The sequence below is a fragment of the Myotis daubentonii genome, chromosome 4, assembly GCF_963259705.1.
Source record: "Myotis daubentonii chromosome 4, mMyoDau2.1, whole genome shotgun sequence".
Classification (NCBI taxonomy): domain Eukaryota; kingdom Metazoa; phylum Chordata; class Mammalia; order Chiroptera; family Vespertilionidae; genus Myotis; species Myotis daubentonii.
The window spans coordinates 216,903-240,744 of NC_081843.1; the positions used below are offsets into that span (position 1 = coordinate 216,903).

The 23,842-nt window shown below is 49.0% G+C and overlaps 2 protein-coding genes across 2 annotated transcripts; both read right to left on the reverse strand.

The window, feature by feature from the left end:
- Positions 1-13,353: 13,353 nt before the first annotated feature.
- LOC132232519 (E3 ubiquitin-protein ligase RBBP6-like) lies at positions 13,354-16,040 on the reverse strand. Its single transcript, XM_059691904.1, is given in 3 exon segments — positions 13,354-13,365; positions 13,597-13,676; positions 13,679-16,040. Coding segments are annotated over 3 exon segments (2,454 nt in total).
- A 4,549-nt stretch (positions 16,041-20,589) lies between these two features.
- On the reverse strand, positions 20,590-22,660 carry LOC132232520 (THO complex subunit 1-like). The gene is given in 3 exon segments (XM_059691905.1): positions 20,590-20,732; positions 20,877-20,933; positions 20,936-22,660. Coding segments are annotated over 3 exon segments (1,914 nt in total). The 5' UTR covers positions 22,650-22,660.
- Positions 22,661-23,842: the final 1,182 nt, after the last annotated feature.

Here is a 23,842-nt window from a genome sequence, read left to right on the forward strand (position 1 = left end):
GTGATCCTGACCCCGGGAGTTGTATTAAAAATCAAGCTAAAGGAGTGTGAATGTAAACTGTAGGCTTATCAAAGGTTCAAAGGAGGTCTGTGTTTACCACCATTGAAAGAAAACAAACCAAGAAAGAGATCAAGGTCAAAACACTCTCTCTTGGACTGGGAGTGAGAGAGCTCCTGCATCTGTCCAAGAGGGTCATCGGCAGTGTGAAAAGCGAGGGTTCACTACAGGGGATATTTTCTTCCTCTCAGGGATCATGAAAAGCATCCATGACAGTAAGGGGGTGGGTAGGGGGTGGGTGCTGTCATTGAAAAGGCAAGGCGAGCAGGGAGAGTTCTATTCAGGTCAAGGGCTCATGCCTGCCCAGGTTATGGGCTCGAGCCCCACTAGGAGGCATGCAAGAGCTGGCCAATCCATAATCCTCTCTCATGGATGATGTTTCTATCTCTCTACCTCCTTTCCTTTCCTCTCTGAAATCAATAAAAATACATCTTAAAAAAAAAAAAAAGTATGTGTCTATCATTTTACTTTTTAAAAAAAAATCATTGATTTCAGAGAGGAAGGGAGAGAGAAAGAGAGATAGAAACATCAATGATGAGAGCGAATCGTGGATTGGCTGCCTCCGGCATATCCCTCACTGGGGATCGAGCCCTCCACCCATGCACATGCCCTTGGCCAGAATCAAACCTGGGAAGCTTCAGTCCCCAGGCTGACACTCTATCCAATGAGCCTACAAGCTAGGGCTATCATTTCACTGTTTATCCAATCCCATAGGTCCCCCCCCACCACTCCCCACCCCACTCCACCCCACCTTTGCCTGCCTCCCTCCCTCCCTCCCTCCCTCCCTCCTTTATTTATCACCAGTGAATTGTCTGTAACCCGCTTACATCTCCTCCTTGGATTGTCGTGTATAAAACAAAGTGCCACCCTGGCCTGTTTGGGTCAGTGGGTAGAGCATCGGCCTGAGGACCAAAGAAGTCCTAGGTTCGATTACAGTCAAGGGAGCAGGCCCGGGTTGGGGGCTCGATCCCCAGTAGGAGGTGTGCAGGGGGCAGCTGACCCGACGATTCTCTCTCTCATCGTGGGTGTTTCTCTCTCTCTCTCTACCTCCCTCCCTCTCCCTTTCTCTCTGAAATCTATGAAGACATATTAAAACACACACACACACAGACAACAACAACACGAAGGTATTATTTATTTCACCTCCATGGAGTAAAAAGTATACTTTTTTTAAAAATATATATTTTATTGATTTTTTACAGAGAGGAAGGGAGAGGGATAGAGAGTCCGAAACATTGATGAGCGAGAAACATCGACCAGCTGCCTCCTACACACCTCCTACTGGGGATGTGCCCGCAACCAAGGTACATGCCCTTGACGGGAATGGAACCTGGGACCTTTCAGTCCGCAGGCAGATGCTCTATCCACTGAGCCAAACCGGTTATGGCAAAAAGTATACTTGTACAATGTTTTGTACTTGTATTTCATGCTATTAAAACACAGAAGTTAAAACGGGGGATTTGGAGCAGCGGTGAGAGGATAAAACAGAGGGATTGACCTTTGCTGTTTCAAAAGGGCAGCTGCCGCCCTAGCTGGTTTGGCTCAGTGGATAGAGCATCGGCCTGCGGACTGAAGGGTCCCAGGTTCCATTCCGGTCAAGGGCATATACCTTGGTTGTGGGCACATCCCCATTAGGGGGGTCGGGGGGGAGTGCAGGAGGCAGCTGATTGAGGTGTCTCTCTCTTTGATGTTTCTCATTCTCTATCCCTCTTCCTTCCACTCTGTAAAAAAAATCAATAAAATATATTTTTTTTAAAAATGGCGGCTGCCAAGTCACTGGAGCCAAAATGGCGGCTGCCTCCTTGCACTCCCCCTGACCCCCAACACTGGGGATGGAGCCCACACCCCAGGCAGGTGCCCTTCACTGGCCTTGAACCCCCGACCCTTCCATCCACAGGACGACTCTCTATCCGCTGACCCAAAACCAGCTAAGGCTAAACTCCCGACTTTGACAGAAAGGATGACTCCTTTATTCCCACACAACTGTGGACGACGAAAGGGGCCACATGCTAACCCCACGAGCTCAGGGAAGGCCTGCGCGGCGGTCTTGCAAACCGAAAGGCCTAAAGCCACCGCAGGGATGGTCTGAAGGGAGACTGTTACTAAGAGCAGTTGTGGGGGCTGGTCGCGTCCGAGGCTGGAGTCTTCCCTGACAAGGTCAGTGTTTACCTTAACTGAACCTATGGTCCTTTTGCATCTAAGTCAACATACCTCTGAAATGTCAGAGGAACTTGTAACATCCCGCCGTCCCCGCCCCACCCCGCCTCCACCCCCTTCCCCCCACCCCACCCCACACAAGCAAATGCGCCTGGGGGCTCTGCAGGACAGAGACCATAAATTCCTTCATGGCTACTGTTATCACGTGTACTGTTGCCTGTGAACTATCTATCCTGCACCCACCTAAGGAAAAGAAGTAGGTGTGGCCCTGGCCGGTTTGGTTCAGTGGGTGGAGCCGAAGTCAGCCTGCAGCGGACCTTAGGGTCCCGGGTTCCATTCGGGTCCAGGGCGGTGCATGCCCACCCAGGTCATGGGCTCCAGCCCCACTCGGGGGCGTGCAGGAGGCTTCCAATCCAAGATTCTCTCTCATGGATGAGGTTTCTATCTCTCTCCCATCCTCTCTGAAATCAATAAAAATATATTTTACAAAAAAGAAGTATGTGTCTATCATTTTACTTTTTATCCAATCCCAGAGGTTCCCCCCACTCCCCACCCCCACCCCCACCCCCTTTGCTTTCTCCTCCCTCCCTCCCTCCTTCCCTCCCTCCCTCATATGTCACCAGTGGATTGTCTGTAACCTGCTTACATCTCCTCCTTGGATTGTCATGTTTAAAAGAAAGTGCCGCCCCGGCATGTTTTGGTCAGTGGGTAGAACATCGGCCTGGGGACCCGAAGCATCCGGGGTTCCATTCCAGTCAAGGGCGCAGGCCCGGGTCACAGGCTTGATACTCAGTAGGGTGTGTGCAGGAGGCAGCCGATGGGTGATTCTCTCTCATGGTAGATGCTTCTATGGCTCTCTCTCCCTCTCCCTTCCTCGCTGAAATCAATGAAGATATATTTTTTAAAGCCACACAAATGTATTATTGCACTTCCATGTAGTAAAAAGCATACTTGTACAATGTTTTATACTTGCATTTTGTGTTATTAAAATAGTGACGGGCATGGGGGGAAGGGGAGTGCTGGGCTGCCCCGGGGGCGTCGGGGGGGAGGCGGGGAGGGGGGGCGCAGCGAAGATGCTAAACTTCTGCGGGAGGGGCGCGGGGGAGGGGCGGGGGGGGAGCCGGACTGCACCAGGAAGAGCATGTAGTCAGATTTGGCCTCCTTCAGGTTCTGGAGGGATCCTGCCAGATGCCAGGAGTGGGTGGGAAATCGTAGGAGAGCAGACTTAGAAGATAAAACACCTGAACAACTAAATAAACATTATGGATGATGTGCCAAACACTCTGAGACCTCTGTGATCTGTAGAACTAGTCCTTATAGGACAGTTCTTCGAGATAATGCAATACCAACAATAGGTGATCTTACCAGTCATTTGAACAATCCACATAGTAGACACAGAAAATGAATAAAAGAATTGAGCGAAGATGAAATCAGGACACGGAAACAGGAAAAAATTGACGAAACTTCTGAAAGGGAACAAAAACAAACATAGAGTGATCAGAACTCCAATACAGAAGGGGGTGAAGAACAGGATGAAGACATTTTACCTTTAACCCTTGAAGAGAAAGTAAACAAAAGAATACTTTAAAATCTTTATTTGAAGTTTTGTTTTTTTTTTTTTTTTTATTTTTTTTTTATAGTGTCTTTGCAGATGTGATTAGTTTTTTTTTTTTATTGCTTAAAGTATTACAAAGGGTATTACATATGTATCCATTTTATCCCCCCGCCCTAGACAGTCCCCTAGCCTCCCCTATCACCCAGTTATTTGAAGTTTTGATTCTTATGGGAAAACAAAACATAAGTCTAGATCAGCGGTTCTCAACCTGTGGGTCGCGACCCCTTTGGGGGTCGAACGACCCTCTCAGAGGGGTCACCTAAGACCATCGGAAAACGCATCTATAATTACATATTGTTTTTGTGATAAATCACTATGCTTTCCTTATGTTCAATCTGTAACAATGAAATTGGGGTCACCAGAACATGAGGAACTGTATTCAGAGTTCTTGGCATTAGGAAGGTTGAGAACCACTGCTCTAGATGGACATGAAGCTGATGAAATCCCAGAAGGCCTCTTCACTCCGGATGACTTTCAGGCAGGCAGGAAGGCAGGCAGTCAGGCACTGTCGGAGTGCCGGATAAATTCTGGTGAAGAGGTTCGCTCTGAGAAAGCCCTTTGAGACCACAGCAGTCAACGCACCATTCTGTTCAAAAGTACAAGCAGAAGCAGATGCTAGAGATCCGTGAGAGCCGCATTCGGGGAAGGAACGCTCAGGGGAGTGAGAGACTCCCCCTTCTTTTCCATGGCCACTGACAGACGGACGCACGCACGCACGTAGTGGACACAGCAGGGGAAGAGCACCTGCCCACGTTGGTGAGGTTTGCTGACAAAGCTCGTGACCTGAGAGAGGAATCTGTGGGTTTCCTGCCTTCTGAAGCCGCTGCTGAAATTTTGGCTATGACGTTTCACACTACGAGACCCGAGAAGTGGGGATTACGCATGGAATATTGCCATGGCCAGGCTTACATTGTGTCCAGTGGATTTCCTTCCGAAACTAAAGTTGTTGCTTCTAGACTTTTGGAGAAACATCCCTCCCCAAGTTGTCTACACACTCTGCTCTTCCCTGTGCCTGAAGTACGCGGTCGGCAAAATCGGTGCCGGTCACGGGAGCGTCTGTTGCATTTGGAACAACTGAGGGAGTTTGATCTTTTTTCCACCCGTCACCACAACTGCTTTTAGAGCTTAACAGTGTCATTTCTGTCCTCTTTCAGAACAATGAAGAAAGCGGTCAAGAACTGAAGGAAATTTGCCATTCTCGGTGGACAGGCAGGCGCGCACGATGCTTTTGAAATTGCAGTGGAGCTCCTGCAAGCACTTGTTTTCTGTGTAGGTGGTGCACAAGAGGACACACATAGTAGATGGGAAAACTGTATAGCGGGCCGAGCATTCCCACTCTGCAGTGCAGCAACAGATTTTGATTTCGTTGTTACCATTGTCATTCTTTTTTTTTTTTGATATATATTTTATTGATTTTTTACAGAGAGGAAGGGAGAGAGATAGAGAGCCAGAAATATCAATGAGAGAGAAACATCCATCAACTGCCTCCTGCATACCTCCTACTGGGGATGTGCCCGCAACCAAGGCACATGCCCCTGACCGGAATCGAACCTTGGACCCTTCAGTCCTCAGGCCGACACTCTATCCACTGAGCCAAACCGGCCATGGCTACCATTGTCGTTCTTAAAAACGTTCTACCTTTGACAAGAGCCTCTGGGAAAAATCTCCAGGGTCAGACCTCTGATGTCTTCTTTGCAGCCCGCCAGTAGCTGGACCTGGGTGCTGCGTTTGCTACATGAAGTGATGGAAGATATTGAAGTTTATCGTGAATTTCGGTTTGAGGAAGCCACCAATCTGGCAACCACATTTGCTATTTCAGATGAAGCTCTCTGGGAAGTTCCACAGAGCTCAGTGAGGGAACCTGGAGTCTCAGGCGACCGACCTCTGAGAGGTGCTAGAAAGAGCCTCTGACTGTTCCAACAGTGGACCCCATTGTTCAGGAACTGAAAGAGGTAGTCTCAGAACAGCACCCCAAAGCTCTTCGATGCTGATCTCTGGTCCCCTCTGTCACGGGACGGATGAAATTCAATACGCTGGAGGAGCACCAGGCTGACACGTACGGCAGCGACTTACCCAATCCCGATGCACTCTCAGCTGAGCTGCGTTGTTGGAGAATCAAGTGGAAACCCAGAGGAAAAGATACAGAGCTTCCATCCACCATGCATGAAGCCCTCCACCTGCCAGACATCAAGTTTTTTCCTCATGTTTATACGTTGGTTGCTAAAGGGCCTACGAATTCTCCCTGTGATGAAGGTTGAGAACGAACGCTATGAAAACGGGCGAAAGCGTCTCAAAGCACACTGGAGGAACACTTTGACAGGGCAAAGGTCAAGTAGCTTAGCTTTGCTTAACATGCAAAAAAAAAGAAAAAAAGAAGAAAAAGGGGAAAAAAAGAATAAGAAACAAAAAATAACTAACAAAACAAAACAAAAACAACACTCCTTAAAAAAAAAATCCTTAGAAAACACGGTTATCCAGCCTTTCAACGCGCTGATGCTTTGGCAAGACCAGATAGCCAGGCCTAGACTTGGTCACTGGGCGGGGGCCTGGACATCCATCCAGAGAGGGAGGGGGGCGGAGGGGGCCGACCCGCCCTCTGCTGGTCGAGAAGCGCCAATGAATTCCTCCCTCCGGGAAGGCAGAGCCAGGTGATTGGACTTCCCAGTTCTGGGTTGGACAAGCAGGAGACACTGTCCGAGAACACAGAGGCTGAAGGGTGCTCATGGATGCCGATGGACCATTCAAATGAAGACGTATCTGTGCCTGACTGCGGATGTACACACACACACACACACACACACACACACACACACACACACGAAACCATGTTCCGCTATCCCCAGGCTGCCAAGTCCTCGCCATAGCCCCCCGCTACCCCAGCCGCCCCTCGGATGGGCGAGAGAAAAGAAGAGAAGAGTGACTTGGGAGCGGTTTTGCTCCTTGGCGAGGATTGTTCCGCACTGGCAGGCGGGGGCGGAGCCACAGACAGGCTCTTCCACTGGGAATCCACCAATCACACCGCCGCAATGGGCGAGCGGCTCTAGCGTGGCTTCTGATTGGCTCAGACCTCCCGCCTCTGTATATATGAGTCTCCCTCACTGCAGCCCAGGGCTTTGTTGGTAAGACAGCCGACTCCACAGTGGGAGGGGTGAAAGAGACTTTTTAAAAAACGATATAGGTGGACTGTGCTGGCTGTTACACGTGGAGGCATGGAGGAGTGCACTTGCCTCTGCGGCTTCGGCTCTTCGCGAGGATATCGGTGTCCTCAGAAAGGCCAGCGCCCATCTGAGACAGCAGCGGCCGAAGGCAAGCGGAGTCCTAGGAAGCGCCCGCGCCCAGCTGAGACAGCAGCAGCCGAAGGCAAGCGGTGTCCTCACAAGCGCCAGCGCCCAACTGAGATGGCAGTGGCAGAAGGCAAGCAGTGTCTTCAGGAGTGCCAGGGCCCAGCTGAGAAGGCAGCGCCCGAGGGCAAGCCGGCCCCGGCAGAAAAGCACCTCGAGTCGGGCGCCGCAACGCGGTGCTGTATGGGGAGTGGTGGAATCGCGAGCCCCATGCCGCCCCCGCACTGCTCTCTGCAGGACCTGCCTGTGGAGATGCTGGTGGAGATCTTCGCCTCGCTCCCCAGCACCGACCTGGCCAGCCTGGCCCAGGCCTGCACCAAATTCCGCCACATCCTGCGCACGGACAGCATTTGGAGACAGCGCTGCCGGGAGGAGTTTGGCTTTCTGGAAAACTTGCAGACACCAGAGATGATGGGTATGTCTTATCGAGAGGTCTATGCGAAGATGTTCCCATACAGAAACATTCTGGGATTGTGGCAGCTAGATAATGCCTATAGAAGACTGCTGAATGTAGTGGTGGATGGCTTAGGCATTACTGGTTGGATGTACAGGCCTTCCCTTAACACCCATGTGGACGGCCCAATGCAATTCGAGCCCTCCTTTAGAATTCGCCTGATGGAGAGGAAATCAGCCACGGTGGAGTACATGGACGACTTCTACAGCTTTTCCCACAGCCGCCACATGCAGATTCAGAAGGACAGGTTCAGCATCCGGTGGATCAAGAGAGACCACCGAAAGGATCCACCGACACGGCTTAGGGGGGAACGGGGGCTGGTACTGTCGCGGGAGGACAGACAGCTGTATGACTTCCTGACCTACCGTCGCCTCTACCTCCCGCCGAGCCACCCGGACGACCTCATCAGGCCAGGCCTCTTCCAAGGCAGATACGATGGCTTTGGCCTCATGATTGCCATGCTCAGCTTCCATGGGAAGTATGCCAGGGTCACGAAGATCACAGGAGACTTAATCTGGACGTTAGAGATCCACCTCATGCGCCGCATCCATCTGCCAGATGGCGAGATCTTCCGCAACTTCAACGAGCTCTCCCGCATGGTCCTGGAGATTGAGGAGCAGGTGATGCGGGAGCAGCAGCAGCCTCAGCAGCAAGCAAACGGGACTGAGGAAAGCGAGAGCCATGGCTGGCAGAGCCCTGCCCAGCCCAGCGTCAGGGAGTCCTGGGCTGCAGCTTCAGAGGAGCAGCCTGTTCCGTTTGTTCTGCCTGTGGGCACACTCACAAGAAACAAGAACTACCCCCGAACCTGCAGGATGTGTTTCTATGGCGTGCACATGCTTACCTTACATGGTTTCGCTGACCCCAGGCGTTGCCCTGGAGTCTTCATCCTGTTCGATGAGAACCACTTCGGGTTCATCAAGCTGGAGGAGAAATACTTCATCCTGTTAGGCAGAGTCCAGAACACCTTCCAGAATGTGGAGGCACCATCCCCGCAGGCCTTCCTGGAGATGCTCTCCAACATTCAGTCTGGACCCCCTGGGAGGAGCAGCTTGCATGCACTTTGAAGATTTCACCATCTGACCCAGTTACCCACCTTTGTTTGTTTGTTTCTTTTTAATCCTCACCCGAGGATATATTCCCATGGATGTTTAGAGAGGGTGGAGGAGATTGGGAAAGACAGAAATCATCGATGGGTGAGAAACACATCAGTCATTGGCCTACTGCCCAAGCCCGGACCAAGGCATGGCTGGGTAGGGGCCAGCAACTGAGGTAGAAATAAACCTTAGACCAGTGGCCTCAACCTTCCTAATGCGGCATATATAAAACCATACACATTTTATTCGAATAAACTCCTTTAAAAAAAAAAACTCCTAAAAAAAATCCTGTAAAAACCTCCTTAAAAAAAACAAACAAACAAAAAAACACTCCTTTAAAAGAAAATCCTTTAAAAAAAACCAAACCCTTAGAAATGACATTGATCCAGCCTTTTAAAGAGCAGACGTTTCATCATGCCCATGTGTCCTGGCCTGGACTTGGTCTCTGGGCGAGGGCCTGACCATCCATCCAGAGAGGGAGCATGGGGGGAGGGGGGTCGACCAGATGGCCCAGCCCATGCGGTGCCAAAGAGCTTATCCCGCACTTTGCTGGTCGAGAAGCGCCAATGTAAGCCACCTTCCTGCAGCCACCTCTGGGGAAGGCAGAGCCAGGTGCCTGGACTTGACACGAGGGGGGAAGGACAAGCAAGGGGCGCGCTGTCTGCCAGAAAGCCGGGGCTGAAGGGTGATCATACATGCCGACGGACCATTCAAATCAAGAAGTGTCCGTGCGTGACTGCAGATGTACACACACAGACACACGTGCGCACACACACACACACACACACACACACACTCACCTACCCCCACCCCCCCACACACACACACACAAGGGAGCACAGGTTCTGCTATCAATACTTCTAATGAGTGACCCACGTCTAGGAGATTTACTCTGGCTTTTTTCCTTGTGGCTTGTCCCGGGCCCACCCGAGCCTGTGTAAATATGTATTGTCCCCTCTTCCACCCAGAATACGGCGACGCCGCCCCGCAAGGCATGGAGACGGAGCCCTGTGGGCCTCCTTGGGCACTTGCCCCATCTCCCCAGCCCCCCCCCCCGCACCCCCTACCCCACAAAAAAGACAGGGAATCGCTTCAGCGGGCGAGTGACGCCCTCTACAGGCCCTGAAGCGCAAGTGCAAGTCTCCTCCCCAAACCCCACCCGCACCCCCTTCCGAAAAACTTGTCTGGGGAAGGCAAAGCCAGGTGTCTGGACCTCCCAGGTGTGGGTAGACCCGAGGGGTGGGGGAAGGTCCAGCCAGGGGCGCTGTCTGTGAGAAGGCAGGTGGCCTCTGTGCGTCCTGAGCTCAGAGGTAATATACAAATCCATACAGATTTTATAGTTTCTATCCTTTGATTTATGTTCATTTTTATGAGATATTGTCGTAATATTTTTCTTCTTAGATATAGTCCTTTAGCTCTTTGAACATATATAAAATAAGGGATTTAAGGCCTTTGTTTAATGAATCCAATATCTGGGTTTTCTGAGGTACAGTTTCTAAGAAACTGAGATTACACATATATATTCATTATCACCTCCCAGAAACATTAAGCGTATATGAGTCATAATTTATTATTTCTTTGCATATCTCACAGTTTTTGTCGAAAACTGAACATTTTTACTAATATAAGTTGGCTACTTTGGAAATCAGATATTTTTCCCTCATCAGGGCTGTTGATTTGGTTGTTTGTTTGTTTGTTTGTTTTTTTAGAGACGTCTCTGAGTTAATTATGTAAAGTCATTTTATCATGTGTGGTCACTGAAATAACTGTCTGGCTGTCAGCCAATGACTGGACAGAGATGTTCTTAGATGCCTGCCAGTCTTTGCCAAGGAGCTCTGTATGTGTTCGGGGACATGCCTTCAAAATTCACCCAACTACATGTTAGCCTTCACTTCCTTTTACACACTCTCCAGATTAATTGTAAATGAGACTATAGGACATTCTTAGTTTTTTCCAGAGCATGCACATGGCCCACACAGGTACACAGCTGTACACATGTGTGTAGCATTCTCCATTCCCAAACATATGTTGTAGCCATTCAGTGTCCCTTAAAGATATCTCATTCTATAGCTTTTCCTTTTAAGCTTTTGGCTAGTTTATTATTTACTCCAATTGTTATTGATCTCTTCAGTATTTAATAGTTGCTTCTGGCTGTTTTGTGATATTTAAGAACGGCCACTGATTGTTTTGTGAAAATGTCTCTGGGAAAAGGCTTTTTGTGCTAACCTTATGTAGTAGTGCTATAGTACACAGGTGATTATGTTCTCTGAAAATACAAATTGTTGGGTATTTTTTTTTTAATTCTTATGCCTTACTGCACTGGCTATAACACTTCCACTAGAATGTCAAATAGGTGTGGTGCTAAAGGCCATCTTTACTTTTATTTTTTCTGATTGTGGGATAAGGAATTCAGTATTTCATCACTAAAGTTGATGCCCTCCATGGTATTTTTGTAGAAATTCTTTATTTAATTATGGAAGTTCTCTTCAATATTCAATCTGCTGAGAAATGTTTATATCAGCAATGTTGAATTTTCTTAAATGCCTTTGTTTGCATCTATTGAGTCAATCGTGTGATTTTTTTTCATTTAGAACCTTAGTATGGTGAACTAAATTGATTTTCAGATGTTAAACCATTCTTTCATTTCTGGGTTAAACCTCACTTGAATATAAAATATAGATAGATAGATAGATAGATAGATAGATAGATAGATAGATAGATATAAATTTAAGAGTTTCTGTGTCTATTATGTTTTCGGTTAATTGCTTTGCAGTTTCCTTTCCTTTCTGGTTTGTAATATCTTTGTGACTTTTTGTTTACATGTTTGAAATAATTGAACAGTGAAGCATTTGATTCTGGAATATTATTTATAGAAAGACTTTTAACTATGCATTTGACTTATTTAATACACATGGAGCTATTCTAGCCATCTCTTTCTCTTTAACTGAACTTTGGTAGTATGTCAGTTTTGTGAACTATTTCATTTAAATTTTGGACTGGCTTGTCATAAAGTTTTTTAAAATAATGGGGGGCCCTGACCGGTTTGGCTCAGTGGATAGAGCGTCGGCCTGCGGACTGAAGGGTCCCAGGTTCGATTCCGGCCAAGGGCATGTACCTTGGTTGCGGGCACATCCCCAGTGGGGAGTGTGCAGGAGGCAGCTGATCGATGTTTGTCTCTCATCGATGTTTCTAACTCTCTACCCCTCTCCCTTCCCTCTCCCTTCTTCTCTGTAAAAAATCAATAAAACATATTTTTTAAAATAAAATAAAATAATGGAGGACTCCAAAGAGTTTCTCTTCTAAGAATTATAACTACCTCATTGGATTAATAATTATACTAAGTTTTTGAACACAAGAATAGACATGCTATCATCATATTGCCCAAGAGAACAATGATGTTATCACATGATGTATAGTCTCTGAAAAATTTCACTATACGTTCATGAGAAAACGAAAATTTAAAAGGCATATGATGTCTTAGAATTATTGTGAAATTGGTTTTGTTTTCGCACAGCCACTTAAAGGATCTCAGGTACAATCAGGGTTGCATAATCTGAGGGCTGCTGTGTAATCCATCCATCGCAGACACTGTCATCACTGTTCATGAAGATATTAGACAAGAGAGCTAGGAGAAATCCTGCCTTTATTTTGCTTCCTCAAAACGCATATCCAGTTTAACAATACATAGCCAAAATGCAGGTATAAAAAAATCACTAGTTTTAGTTGGTTTTAAATTCAATATGAATTAAGTGTGATGTGGCTACCACATTCCCCACCTCCCACCAATACTGTTTCCTGACTGTGGGAGTAGTTGGCAAATTTAGATGTGAAGTATAAACGGATAAAATAACAATTTGCAAAAGATGTTACATTTATGGTGATAAGGCCTTTTTTAGATTATAGTAGGCATCCTATATGGCAATTAGAGAGAATAAAGTGGAATTAGTATGTTTTAACCTAGGTAGAGTCACAGAGAAGAAGAAAAAGTTATCATCTGGATTCTTTGTTTCTACAACAACTTAAAATTGGTATTTTTGTTGCTATGATAAAAATATCTTAAGTGCTGATGTTAATAAAGCAATTCTGGTAACATATATGATTATTTTATTGTAATAATCTATCATACTTTATTCATTTGACACACTGAGGTAGATAATTAGGATCTCAAGTTTTCTCCGTTTAACTGCTGTCTAGATTTCACTTATTTGCTTTCTAACCACTGAGTGTTTTAATACCTATTTCTGAGAATCTAATATTGTATAAAATGAGGGAAATAACCCTTGTATGCTAGCAGATTATAAAGGGTAATTTGAACCTTTGAACATTTTTATTACTTTGAAATCTTATATGAAAGTTATTTTCTTTTTTATTTTATTTTATTGAGTTTTACAGAGAGGAAGGGAGAGGGATAGAGAGTTAGAAACATCGATGAGAGAGAAACATTGATCAGCTGCCTCCTGCACACTCCCTACTGGTTATGTGCACGCAACCAAGGTACATGCCCTTGACTGAACCGAACCTGGGACCGTTGAGTCTGCAGACCGACGCTCTATCCACTGAGCCAAACCGGTCAGGGCTGAAAGTTATTTTCACATGGCAAGCATTAATATTTATCAAATGAAAAATATGTTATCTTCACACAGGCTCCTGTGAATAAAAAAGAAAAAGCTGCATCACCGTGTTTTCTAAGGAGTCCTTTCTTTTGTTGTTGTTGTGGGCATTTTTTTTAAATTTTTTTTTTTAAGGAGGGTTTTTGGGGGGATTTTTTTGTGTTTTTTTTGTTTGTTTGTTTGTTTGTTTGTGGTGGCTTTTTTTTGGTTTTTTTTTGTTTTTTTTTTGGTTTGTTTGTTTTTTGGCCCCTGGGACGTATCTCATCACTGGACTTGTAGGGTCTCTTGATTTTCCAGAAGGTTCTAACAACTCTGTGTTTAGAAGGCCTTCGCTTCCTTCCACCTTCAATGTTCCTTATGTTTACTTCCTTTACCATCTCCTGCAGCACTGTCGCTCTCCTTCTCTTTTGACTTTGTACTATCCTTCCGATTGTGGCTGTCTCTTGTTGAAAGCTTTTCTGGAGAGTTGCTACCACCTATGTTTCGACTTCTACGACTTTGTCCACCCGAGTAAACTTCTCTGCGTCCCCTTGTCAGGGGAGAATTCCTGATATGAGGTGGTGAAAAGCTCTCTGGAGGAGAGTTATCTCCATTTGCTGATGCTCGAGGCTGTGCTCCAGCAGCATAACCGCTGTAGTATCTGTCATCCCACTCAATGTATTTTCTCTCGCACTCTCGGTAATGCTCATTCTTAAAGGGATCTCTAAAGTCAACACTCCTGCCATAGTAAGCTTTTCTGTCATATGGTGGTGGAACTTCTCTGTATCTATTAAAATGTGCACGTCCTGTTTCCCCTTGTGGTACAGTCTGCTTATTTGGAGGCTGTCCCCTAAATGCTGGAGGGGACCTTGGTCGCGAAGGACATGGCCTATATAGTGGTGACCTTGACCTAGATCGACAATATCCATGAGATCTAGACCTTGGGCGGTGATTTCGACTCTTGCCTCTGCCCCTTCTGGGGTATGGAAGTGATGGCGAATAGGAGCAAGATTGCGAGCGGCTAGATGATCGGGGATAAGAAGGTGACCGCGTTGAACCAGGTCTTGATTTAGGGTAAGTAGAAGGACTTCTGGAGTATGCGGAACCACCATAGGGATATTTAGACTCTCCTTTTAGCCGTCGCTGCTCTCTATAGAATCCTTCCCTGGGCCCAAGTGGTGCTTGTGTTGTTGGGATGGTATTGGAATGAGCAGTCTGCACTCCTGATGATCCCCAAGGCGTTGACAAATTGGCCGGCGCTGGAGGGAACCCGGGGGGAGGGACACTATACCCAGCAGGTGGTGACTGTCCAAGCAAAGATGGGGTTCCAAGCACAGGCACCGGGTAACCTTTCTCCTCCACAAGGGCAGTCATTGCTATTGAAGAGGTTCCCTTTGAATGCTCTGAGGCAAGGGCTGCGGCTGACACTATTTTATGATCGGAATCCCGGAAAGGCCCATCTGATTTTTCCCAGTGGACTGAGATGGACACCGGTGCAGTTATATCAGGTCCAGGCACTGGGGTGGATGAATTTCCGGGCACAGCAGGGGCTAAGCGAGACTGATTAGAAGTTAATGAAGATGTAGAGGGAGCCGGGTGGCCTGATGAAGACGTGACTGGAGTCATCGGAGGATCTTGCTGTCTTGATACTGGAGATCTCATCAGAGGCTGTAGATTCCGCTGAATGAGAGGTCTCGGAGGCGGTATCAGGGGTGGTGGTGGGGGTAACTGTTTCCGCAGTCTTTTTGTATAACCACCAGTTCCATTTTTGAAGTTAGTAACAGCCTGTCGCAAGAATTTATTGGCAATTAAAGCATCGGGAGAGACATCGTGTTGATGACACGTTGGACACGTATGGTCCTCTGATTCCAAGAGCGCTGTTCTTATACACTCATCACAATAGCTGTTTGCACAGCAGGGAATGATAGCGGCATCAGTCACGATGTCTTTGCAGATGGGACACAGCAACTCGTCTGGGATAGGGTCGTCCTTTTCAGAAGACGAAGAGGGCTCCTCTGGAAAGAAAGGTGGCCTTTCTTTCTTCCCAATTGCATATGCCTCTGCCTCTATAGTCGGTATTGCGTATGTTCCAGTGTTGGTGAGCTTTGCACCTTTCATGTTGGGATCTTTCACTTCCATCATGAAACTTCTGGGGATTCCAGTGCTCTTTTTAGTCCTAGGGCGAGGTTCGAAGCGTTCATCCCCGTTTGTTGGGCAGTTCTTAATATAATGGCCGGGTCTACCACAGCGGAAACAGGTATAAGATGGAGGTGGTGGACCTAGAGGCTCCTTCACGTAATTGACGGGGCCATACGCACGGCCAGATTGCGCCATCATGGCTTTAATTTTATCTTCTTCAGAAGCATTGGCTTCAGCCAGATTGGCAGTCTGCGTAAGCTGGGCCAGAGAAATAGATGCAGAAGAGGCATCAGTGACTATTGAAGTGCCCATCACTGGTTCCGAGCGACGTCTAGCGTCCGCCTTGCTTGTAGATTTCACACCTCCAATAGGAATTCTAACAATTACAGATACATTCTTAGGAATCAGAGCATTGTCATCGGTATATTCTTCCTCGGTCTGCGCGTTGCTGATCTGCAGGTCGCACTTGGCAGCATTCAGCTTCTCTCTGCCCATAATCTGCTTCTTTAGGTCACGGAGGGAGATGTGCCGCCCATCAAAGGTGGCGATGGCATAGCTGAGTTTGGAAGCGAATTTATAATGCACACAGGCCATGGTGCCAAAGGACTCCTAACTAAGGTCGGGCGTGGAGACGTGGACGCGCTCAATATATGTATATTTGTCAACTGAAGAGCAGAATATGCCCATACACAGAACACCCGCAAGACACCCAGGGACCGCAGGCCTCGGGTTCAACACCCCCACAGACAGCAGGGGCGTGAGCACCGCAATCCAGACCGGCGAGCACGAAATCACTTAAGGTGCAGGAGGGTGGACCAGGGCGGGAGGGCCAGGGGCTCCGCCAAGGGGCACTGCGTCACCACCAAGCCGGCAGCGGGCCTCCACCGGGCTCCGGGCACAGCCTCACCACCCAGGCCCCGCTGGCGGGCGGCCTCAGGCCTCGGTGGCCTGTCACCGCCGCTGCCGAGGCTCCCGGAAGCTTCCCCACCCGAGTGCTCCGCGCTTCTCTCGCCTTCCGCTCCCTTCGCCTCTAGTCTCAGGACAGCGAGAACAGGCCCGGAAACTGCGAAGACCAGTTCTTCCTTTCTGTTCTGCCCGGTGCGGCTCCCGAGATGGCGGGGTCCAGCGCCAGCAGGTCCAGGGGTTCCCAAACGTGTGGACGGAGTCGGCGAAGAAGAAATGACACGGAGACAGCGTTCAGTTGATCAGCAGCCTAGCCAGGTTCTAGCCAGGTGCTCCAGCGGCTTCTATGTCCCGGGATCGGTTCTTGGCGAGATCTCTCCCCTGAAAGCTCTCTTGGAGAACGAGGACGACGACCAAGACAACAAGCCTAGGGCTGAGAAGCTCTGCAAAGAAGACGCTGCTTTCTTTTATAGCCCCAGAGCGAGGTGGGAGGAGCCAAATCAGACGCCCGCTCCACCAATCAGCCGCCACCAGGACTGAAAGCGTCACCGGTTGGGCGTCAAGTTTAAGGTGGGGGTGCACATGTTCCAAGCTAGGCCCGGCAAGGCATTCACCGAAAGGACCTCAAGGAAAGGTTCTGTTGAATGTGGCTGCGCCTGGTATTTATTCCTCGTAGGGAATCGGCCGGGCGAGGGTGGGTGTGTGTGTGAGGTGGAGGGGGGGGGTGGGGGGCGGGGGGTAAGGGGGTAGACCGGAGACACAGACGCACCGAATGAAGCTGGCCTTGGAGGTCATGGGAGACAGAGGCTGAGGCTGAAGTTGATGTGAATAAAATGTGTATGGCTTTGTATATTAGCTCTGAGCCCAGGACGCCAGAGGCCACCAGCAGTCAAACAGCCCCAGCAGAGAGTGGTGGTATAGATGTCTATGGATCTGTCCCTGTTCCTCAGTCTACGTTGTTCTCTATATTCCACAAATGGGTGAGTTCATGTGGTATTCATTTTGCTCTGACTGGCTAACTTCACTTAGCATAATGCTCTCCAGTTCCATCCATGCTGGCAAGAATTCCTTCTCTTTTTTTTTTTTTGTTTTTCTTACCTTTTTACCGCAGCATAGTATTCCATTATGTAGGTGTACCACAGTTGTGTGTGTGTGTGTGTGTGTGTGTGTGTGTGTGTGTGTGATATTAGGGTTTGGCCCCGCCCTGGGGGGACCCAGGTGCCAAGGGCACCTTGAGGGCTTCCTGTGTGGTGGGAGCAGGGCCACCTTGTAGGTTACATTAATCCATTTCTGGAAGAGGAAACTGAGGCTGAGGCAGGTGAAATTAATTTGCATAAGCGGGTCAATTATCAGGAAGACCGGAAGCTGGAGGTGAAGAAGTGGAGGGCCAGGGCGAGGGTACCCTTCTGAACAGGGTGAAGAGTGGGAGCCTAGGGAGAGAAGCCATCTGTCTGCAGGCAAACAGCTTAGCCCTACCGAGGGAGGGCATGACTAGTCCGAGTCTGTGGGGCCCTGCGTAGCTGGGTCTGAGCGAGGCCTCCATCACTTCTTCCTGAATGAATGGCTGAATGACCTTGTGCTCACCAAAACGGGCGGGCGGGACTTGGTCTCTGGCGGGGACCCGGCCACACACAGAGAGAGGCTGGGTCCACCACATGGCCTGGCCGGGACTTGGTCTCTGGCTGCCGATCAGAGTGATTGGCGGCGGGACTTTTCTAATTTAACTTAATTTAATTTAATTATTTTATTTTATTTTTTCATTTTATCTTGTATATTTTATTTATTTATTTTATTTCATTTTACTTTTATTTCATTTCATTTATTTTACTTTATTGTATTGTATTTTATTTTATAATTATATTTTCCTGGCCCGGACTTAGTCTCTGGTTGTGGATCAGAGTGATTTGGGTTGATCCGGGGCGAGGCCAAAAAGCAAATAAATGTTGACAGACAGAATACTTTGTATTTTATTTCTTTCTTTATACCAATAGCTACAGGCCAGCACCACCCCACCGTCTGCCCAGCCCCAGCCCCAGCCCCAGCCCCAGCCCCAGCCCCAGCCCCAGCCCTCCTCTGGCTCCGGGCAACTCAGCGGCAGCAACAGCCAAAGCTCAACAGCCACGCAGCCATCGACTGGGGGAAGATGGCGGAGCAGTGGCTTCAGGAGAAGGAGGCTGAGTGGCGGAAACAAAAGCAGCGGCTGACACCTCGGCCACACCCGGCCCTAGGAATGAAAGCACCCCATGTCTATTGCTGGCGATGCCACCCTGCTCTCGGACGAGATGGATCAGTAGGGGCCCTGCTCCCAGGACTCTGGTTACCTCTGAGGCTGGGAGATGCTCAGAGTATTGTGCGTGACTGCGGCCATTGTCCTACTCATTTTCAAAAAAAAAAAAACTTGCTAAAAAAATAAAAATAATAAAAATAAACCTCCTAAGAAAACACTTTGATCCAGACTTTCAATGCGCCGCCCTCTGCTGTTTGAAAAGCGCCGATGCAACCCCCCCCAACCCCTCACACGCCCCCCACCCCGCGCTGCAACCTCCTCTAAAATAAAGTAAAATAAAATAATAAATAAAATAAAATAAAATAATAAAGCCCCGCCGCCAATCACTCTGATCGACAACCAGATATACAAAAGCATACACATTCTATTCACATCCACTTCAGCCTCTGCCTCCCATGACCTCCAAGGCACCCTTCGTTCGGTGTGTTTCCGTCTCCGGTCTCCCCCGTCCATCCCCCCGTCCCCCCCCCGCCCCGCCCCGCCCGCCCCTCCCTTTGAGGAATGAATAGGAGGCATCTCAGCCACTTTCAGGAGAACATGAGACGGAGAGAGTGGGGGAGAGAGGGAGAGACAGAGAGACAGTGATGTGAGAGAATCGTGGATTGGTTGCCTCCCACAAGCACCCTGCCCAGAGCCAGGATAGAACCTGGTATTTGCAACCACGTATGCGCCCTTGACCCGGAATCCCTTGACCCAGAATGGAGCCCTCCGCTTTCCATTGCCTGACGCCACCTCTCTCACCTACTGAGCCACACCAGCAGGGCGCCGTTTGTCTTTCAGTTGGATCTTGTCATGTATTTATACTTGAAGAGAGTATCGCCAGTTAAGGGTGCTTGCGCTGTTATGGTTTTCTGAGTTTTAGAGCCCTCTGTTTCTCTTTTATTTTCCTGCTCTCTTGTCTTGTATGTTGAGGACTTTCTGTAGTGCTCTGTTTGAGTTCCTTTCACTTCTTTCTCGGGTGCCTCCTGTAGACTTTTGGTGTGTGGTGACCTGGACTCCTGACTTAGGACAAATAAACAGCCTCTCCTCACATTGAGGCGATGGCCTCTCAGGTAACCCTGCCGGGCCTAGCATCCCTCAAAGATGGCCCAAGAGCCCGTCCCGCCCTCTGCTGGTCGAGAAGCGCCAATGCAAGCCACCCTCCTGCAGCCAGAGCCAGGTGCCTGGACTTAACCAGAGCCAGGAAGGACAAGCAGGGGGCGGGGCACGCTGTCTGCAAGAAGGCCGGGGCTGAAGGGTGCTCATGGATGCCGACGGACCATTCAAATCAAGAAGTGTCCGTGCGTGACTGCGGATGTACACACACAGACGCGCACACGCACACCCACACACCTACCCCCCTCCGCCCTCTCCACCTCCCCCCCCCACACGTGCGCACACACACACACACACACGCACACGCACGCACACGCACACGCACACATACACGGGGGCACAAGTTCCGCTATCAAATGAGTGGCCCACCCCTAGGAGATTCACTGTGGCTTTTTTCCTTGTGGCTTGTCCCCGTCCCACCCGAGCCTGTCTAAGTATGTATTGTCCCCTCTTCAACCCAGAGAACGGCGATGCCGCCCCGCAAGGCGTGGAGATGGAGCCCCGCGGGCCTCCTTGGGCACCTGCTCCATCTCCCTAGTCCTCCCCAAGCCCCGGGAATCGCTTCGGCGGACCAGCGGCGCCCTCTACTGGTCCTGGAGTGCCAATGCAAGCCTCCCCCCCACCCCGCACCCACCACCCGCACCCCATTCCGCAACCTTCTCTGGGGAAGGCAGAGCCAGGTGTCTGGACCTCCCAGGTGTGGGTAGACCCGAGGGGTGGGGGAAGGTCCAGCCGGGGGCGTTGTCTGCGAGAAGCCAACTGTAGGACACTACACCCATACCCATTAGCGGTCACCTCCCTTTCTCAGTGCCCCTCCCTGTCCTCCCGCCCTAGCCCCTCCCGGTCACTGGTCACTCATCAAAGCGATGGAGCCAGTGTGGCGACTGTGAAGTTGTTCTTTGGGGCAGTAGGCACAAAGCTAATGAAACGGAGTCCTTGTAGCGTGGTGAAGGGAAGGGCCCTGAAGAACTCTGGAGGGCTGATCTGAGTCAGCCCTCCAACTGCTGATGCGCAGGTGAGGAGAGCACAAGGTCATTCAGCCATCCCTTCCAGAAGAAGTGATGGAGGCCTCGCTCAGACTCAGCTCCGCGGGGCCCCACAGACACAAATGCAATAAAAATAAATAAATAAGTCAGTAAACCCGCAACTGTGGTGTGTGTTCCATTGTTCACCCAATTTGTGGGCAAGTATCTCTATTTTCCCCCTGGTACAGGCCTGTCTCGGCGAGCATCAGGGCTTTCATTTTCCTTCAGTACAGCATCATTATCTTCCTCGTCTTCACCCTCACCTGTTTTTATTTCTTCTGAAGGCGGTGGTGATTCCTTTGCTAGCTTTAGCACCATGTTTTCGAGATATTCTGGCAAACTTTTGAACTGCTGTTTGGTTGGCTGGAAGAAGTGAGGGCTTCTCCGTGCTAATAGTCTCAGGGCTCTCCAACCATAATTTGGATTGTTCACAACCTTATATTCATTTTCAATCATGCTTTCCGGGTCTGCCTGTTCAATGGCTTCTTCAAAGAATTCCTCCAAAGTTGGCAGATAGCCTGCTGGGTTTGACTTACAAGCTTCCATATTATCCGGGCAGGGATCCCAAAGGCTTGTTAACGCCTCCTTTCCCTTCAGAATCTTTTTGTTGGGCCCTTTCCCCAGGAAGTCCTCTGGTGCTGTTCTCTTTCGTACTGCTCTCCTCGGCTTAGTATCTGATGTTCTTTCCTTCACAAAACTTGGGCAGCCTTCATTTTTCCAAGAGTTCCAGTTTTCTTCAGTGTTTAATATATGCTCTACCATCTTTGAAAATCTCTCTCCATCGGGTGGGTTTTCAGATAGCAGTTGATAAACCGATTTTGTGGTGCCTTCAATCCAGAGTGACTGCTCATCAGTTAAAACATCCTTCGAACTTTTGGATTTCACCTGTCCCTTGAGATGTTGGAATAAAATGAGATACTGCAGTAGAATGTATCGGTGAAAGTTACTGTCACTCAGTTGTAAACCCAGCAACTTTTCACTTGTTAAAAATTTTGCAACGTATACATGTTCTCCTCCTGTTTTTAATTCTCCCATCGTTTTTCTTGAGGCCTGAGTGTCATCTAATTTGTAATTCTTGAAAACAGCCAGGACTTCCTCTGAGTACGTGAGGAAAGTTTTCCATGAAATCTTCTCATAGCATTGCACCGGGTTCCTGAAGTAATCCTGAAGTGACCAGAATTTTTGATACCGGCTGTAATCCATTGGAATGGAGCAAGTTGTTGGAGCTTCGTCATCACCCATTTCACCTTCGTCGTCTACGTCCATTCCTTCTTCTCCGTCTTCAGTGTGCTTCTGACACAAGGTGCTTTCCTGCTCATTGGTATTGAAAACGGTGACATTTTCCAGATTAAACTGACTCTGCAAGTTAAGACCGGATCTCTCAGATAAAGGGAAAAGCCTGGCCAAAAAGAGTTGAATTCGTGCACGCAAAACTGCGTGCTGGGATTTTGATAATCTTCTTAAGAGATCATTGCACGTACGTAGTAAATAATTTTTCCCAGCGGAATAGAATGTATTTGATCTCCAAGTAGCAACATTTCTCTCCACAAACGTGAATGTTGTGTCACACTGATCCAAAGGGAGACATTCCAAAACGTCTCCCAACAATACAGAAGGTGTAGATGCGGTGCAAATACCTTCAGTTACTCCCCCAATAGCAAGAGAAATAATAGCTAAAACATTTTCACACGATGAATGGTTTATAATTTCTTCTTGCAGAACACCTCTGAGAGCTTGGTCAAGGGTACATTTTTTTTCATCTTCAGTTCCAGGTAACTGGCTGAAGGTATTCAACAATGGCTTGATATTTTTGTTGTTCAGAGCTTCTCTGGTAGACTTCGTGAACCGCGTCCGCGCTTCGGGTACACTGAAGCGTGGCCATGTAGGAGACATCTTCTCGGCCGCGCGTGTTGGTGGGGTCGAAGCCCAGCGGGTCCAGGGGTTCCCAAACGTGTGGACGGAGTCGGCAAAGAAGAAATGACACGGAGACAGCGTTCAGTTGATCAGCAGCCTAGCCAGGTTCCAGCCAGGTGCTCCAGCGGCTTCTATGTCCCGGGATCGGTTCTTGGCGAGATCTCTCCCCTGAAAGCTGTCTTGGGAGAACGAGGACGACGACCAAGACAACAAGCCTAGGGCTGAGAAGCTCTGCAAAGAAGACGCTGCTTTCTTTTATACCCCAGAGCGTGGTGGGAGGAGCCAAATCAGACGCCCGCTCCACCAATCAGCCGCCCCCCCGCCCCCCCAGGACTGAAAGCGTCACCGGTTGGGCGTCAAGTTTAAGGTGGGAGTGCACATGCTCCAAGCTCGGCCCCGCGCGGCTCGCCCCTTCAGGTGGCATTCACCGAAAGGACCTCAAGGAAAGGTTCTGTTGAATGTGGCTGCGCCTGGTATTTATTCCTCGTAAGGAATGGGCCGGGCGAGGGTGGGTGTGTGTGTGTGGGGGGGGGAGGTGGGGGGGGTGGATGGGGGCGGGGGGTAAGGGGGTAGACCGGAGACGCAGACACACCGAATGAAGCTGGCCTTGGAGGTCATGGGAGACAGAGGCTGAGGCTGAAGTTGATGTGAATAAAATGTGTATGGCTTTGTATATTAGCTCTGAGCCCAGGACGCCAGAGGCCACCAGCAGTCAAACAGCCCCAGCAGAGAGTGGTGGTATAGATGTCTCTGGATCTGTCCCTGTTCCTCAGTCTACGTTGTTGTCTATATTCCACAAATGGGTGAGTTCATGTGGTATTCATTTTGCTCTGACTGGCTAACTTCACTTAGCATAATGCTCTCCAGTTCCATCCATGCTGGCAAGAATTCCTTCTCTTTTTTTTTTTTTTTGTTTTTCTTACCTTTTTACCGAAGCGTAGTATTCCATTATGTAGGTGTACCACAGTTGTGGGTGTGTGGGTGTGTGTGTGTGTGTGTGTGTGTGTGTGTGTGTGTATGTGATATTAGGGTTTGGCCCCGCCCTGGGGGGACCCAGGTGCCAAGGGCACCTTGAGGGCTTCCTGTGTGGTGGGAGCAGGGCCACCTTGTAGGTTACATTAATCCATTTCTGGAAGAGGAAACTGAGGCTGAGGCAGGTGAAATTAATTTGC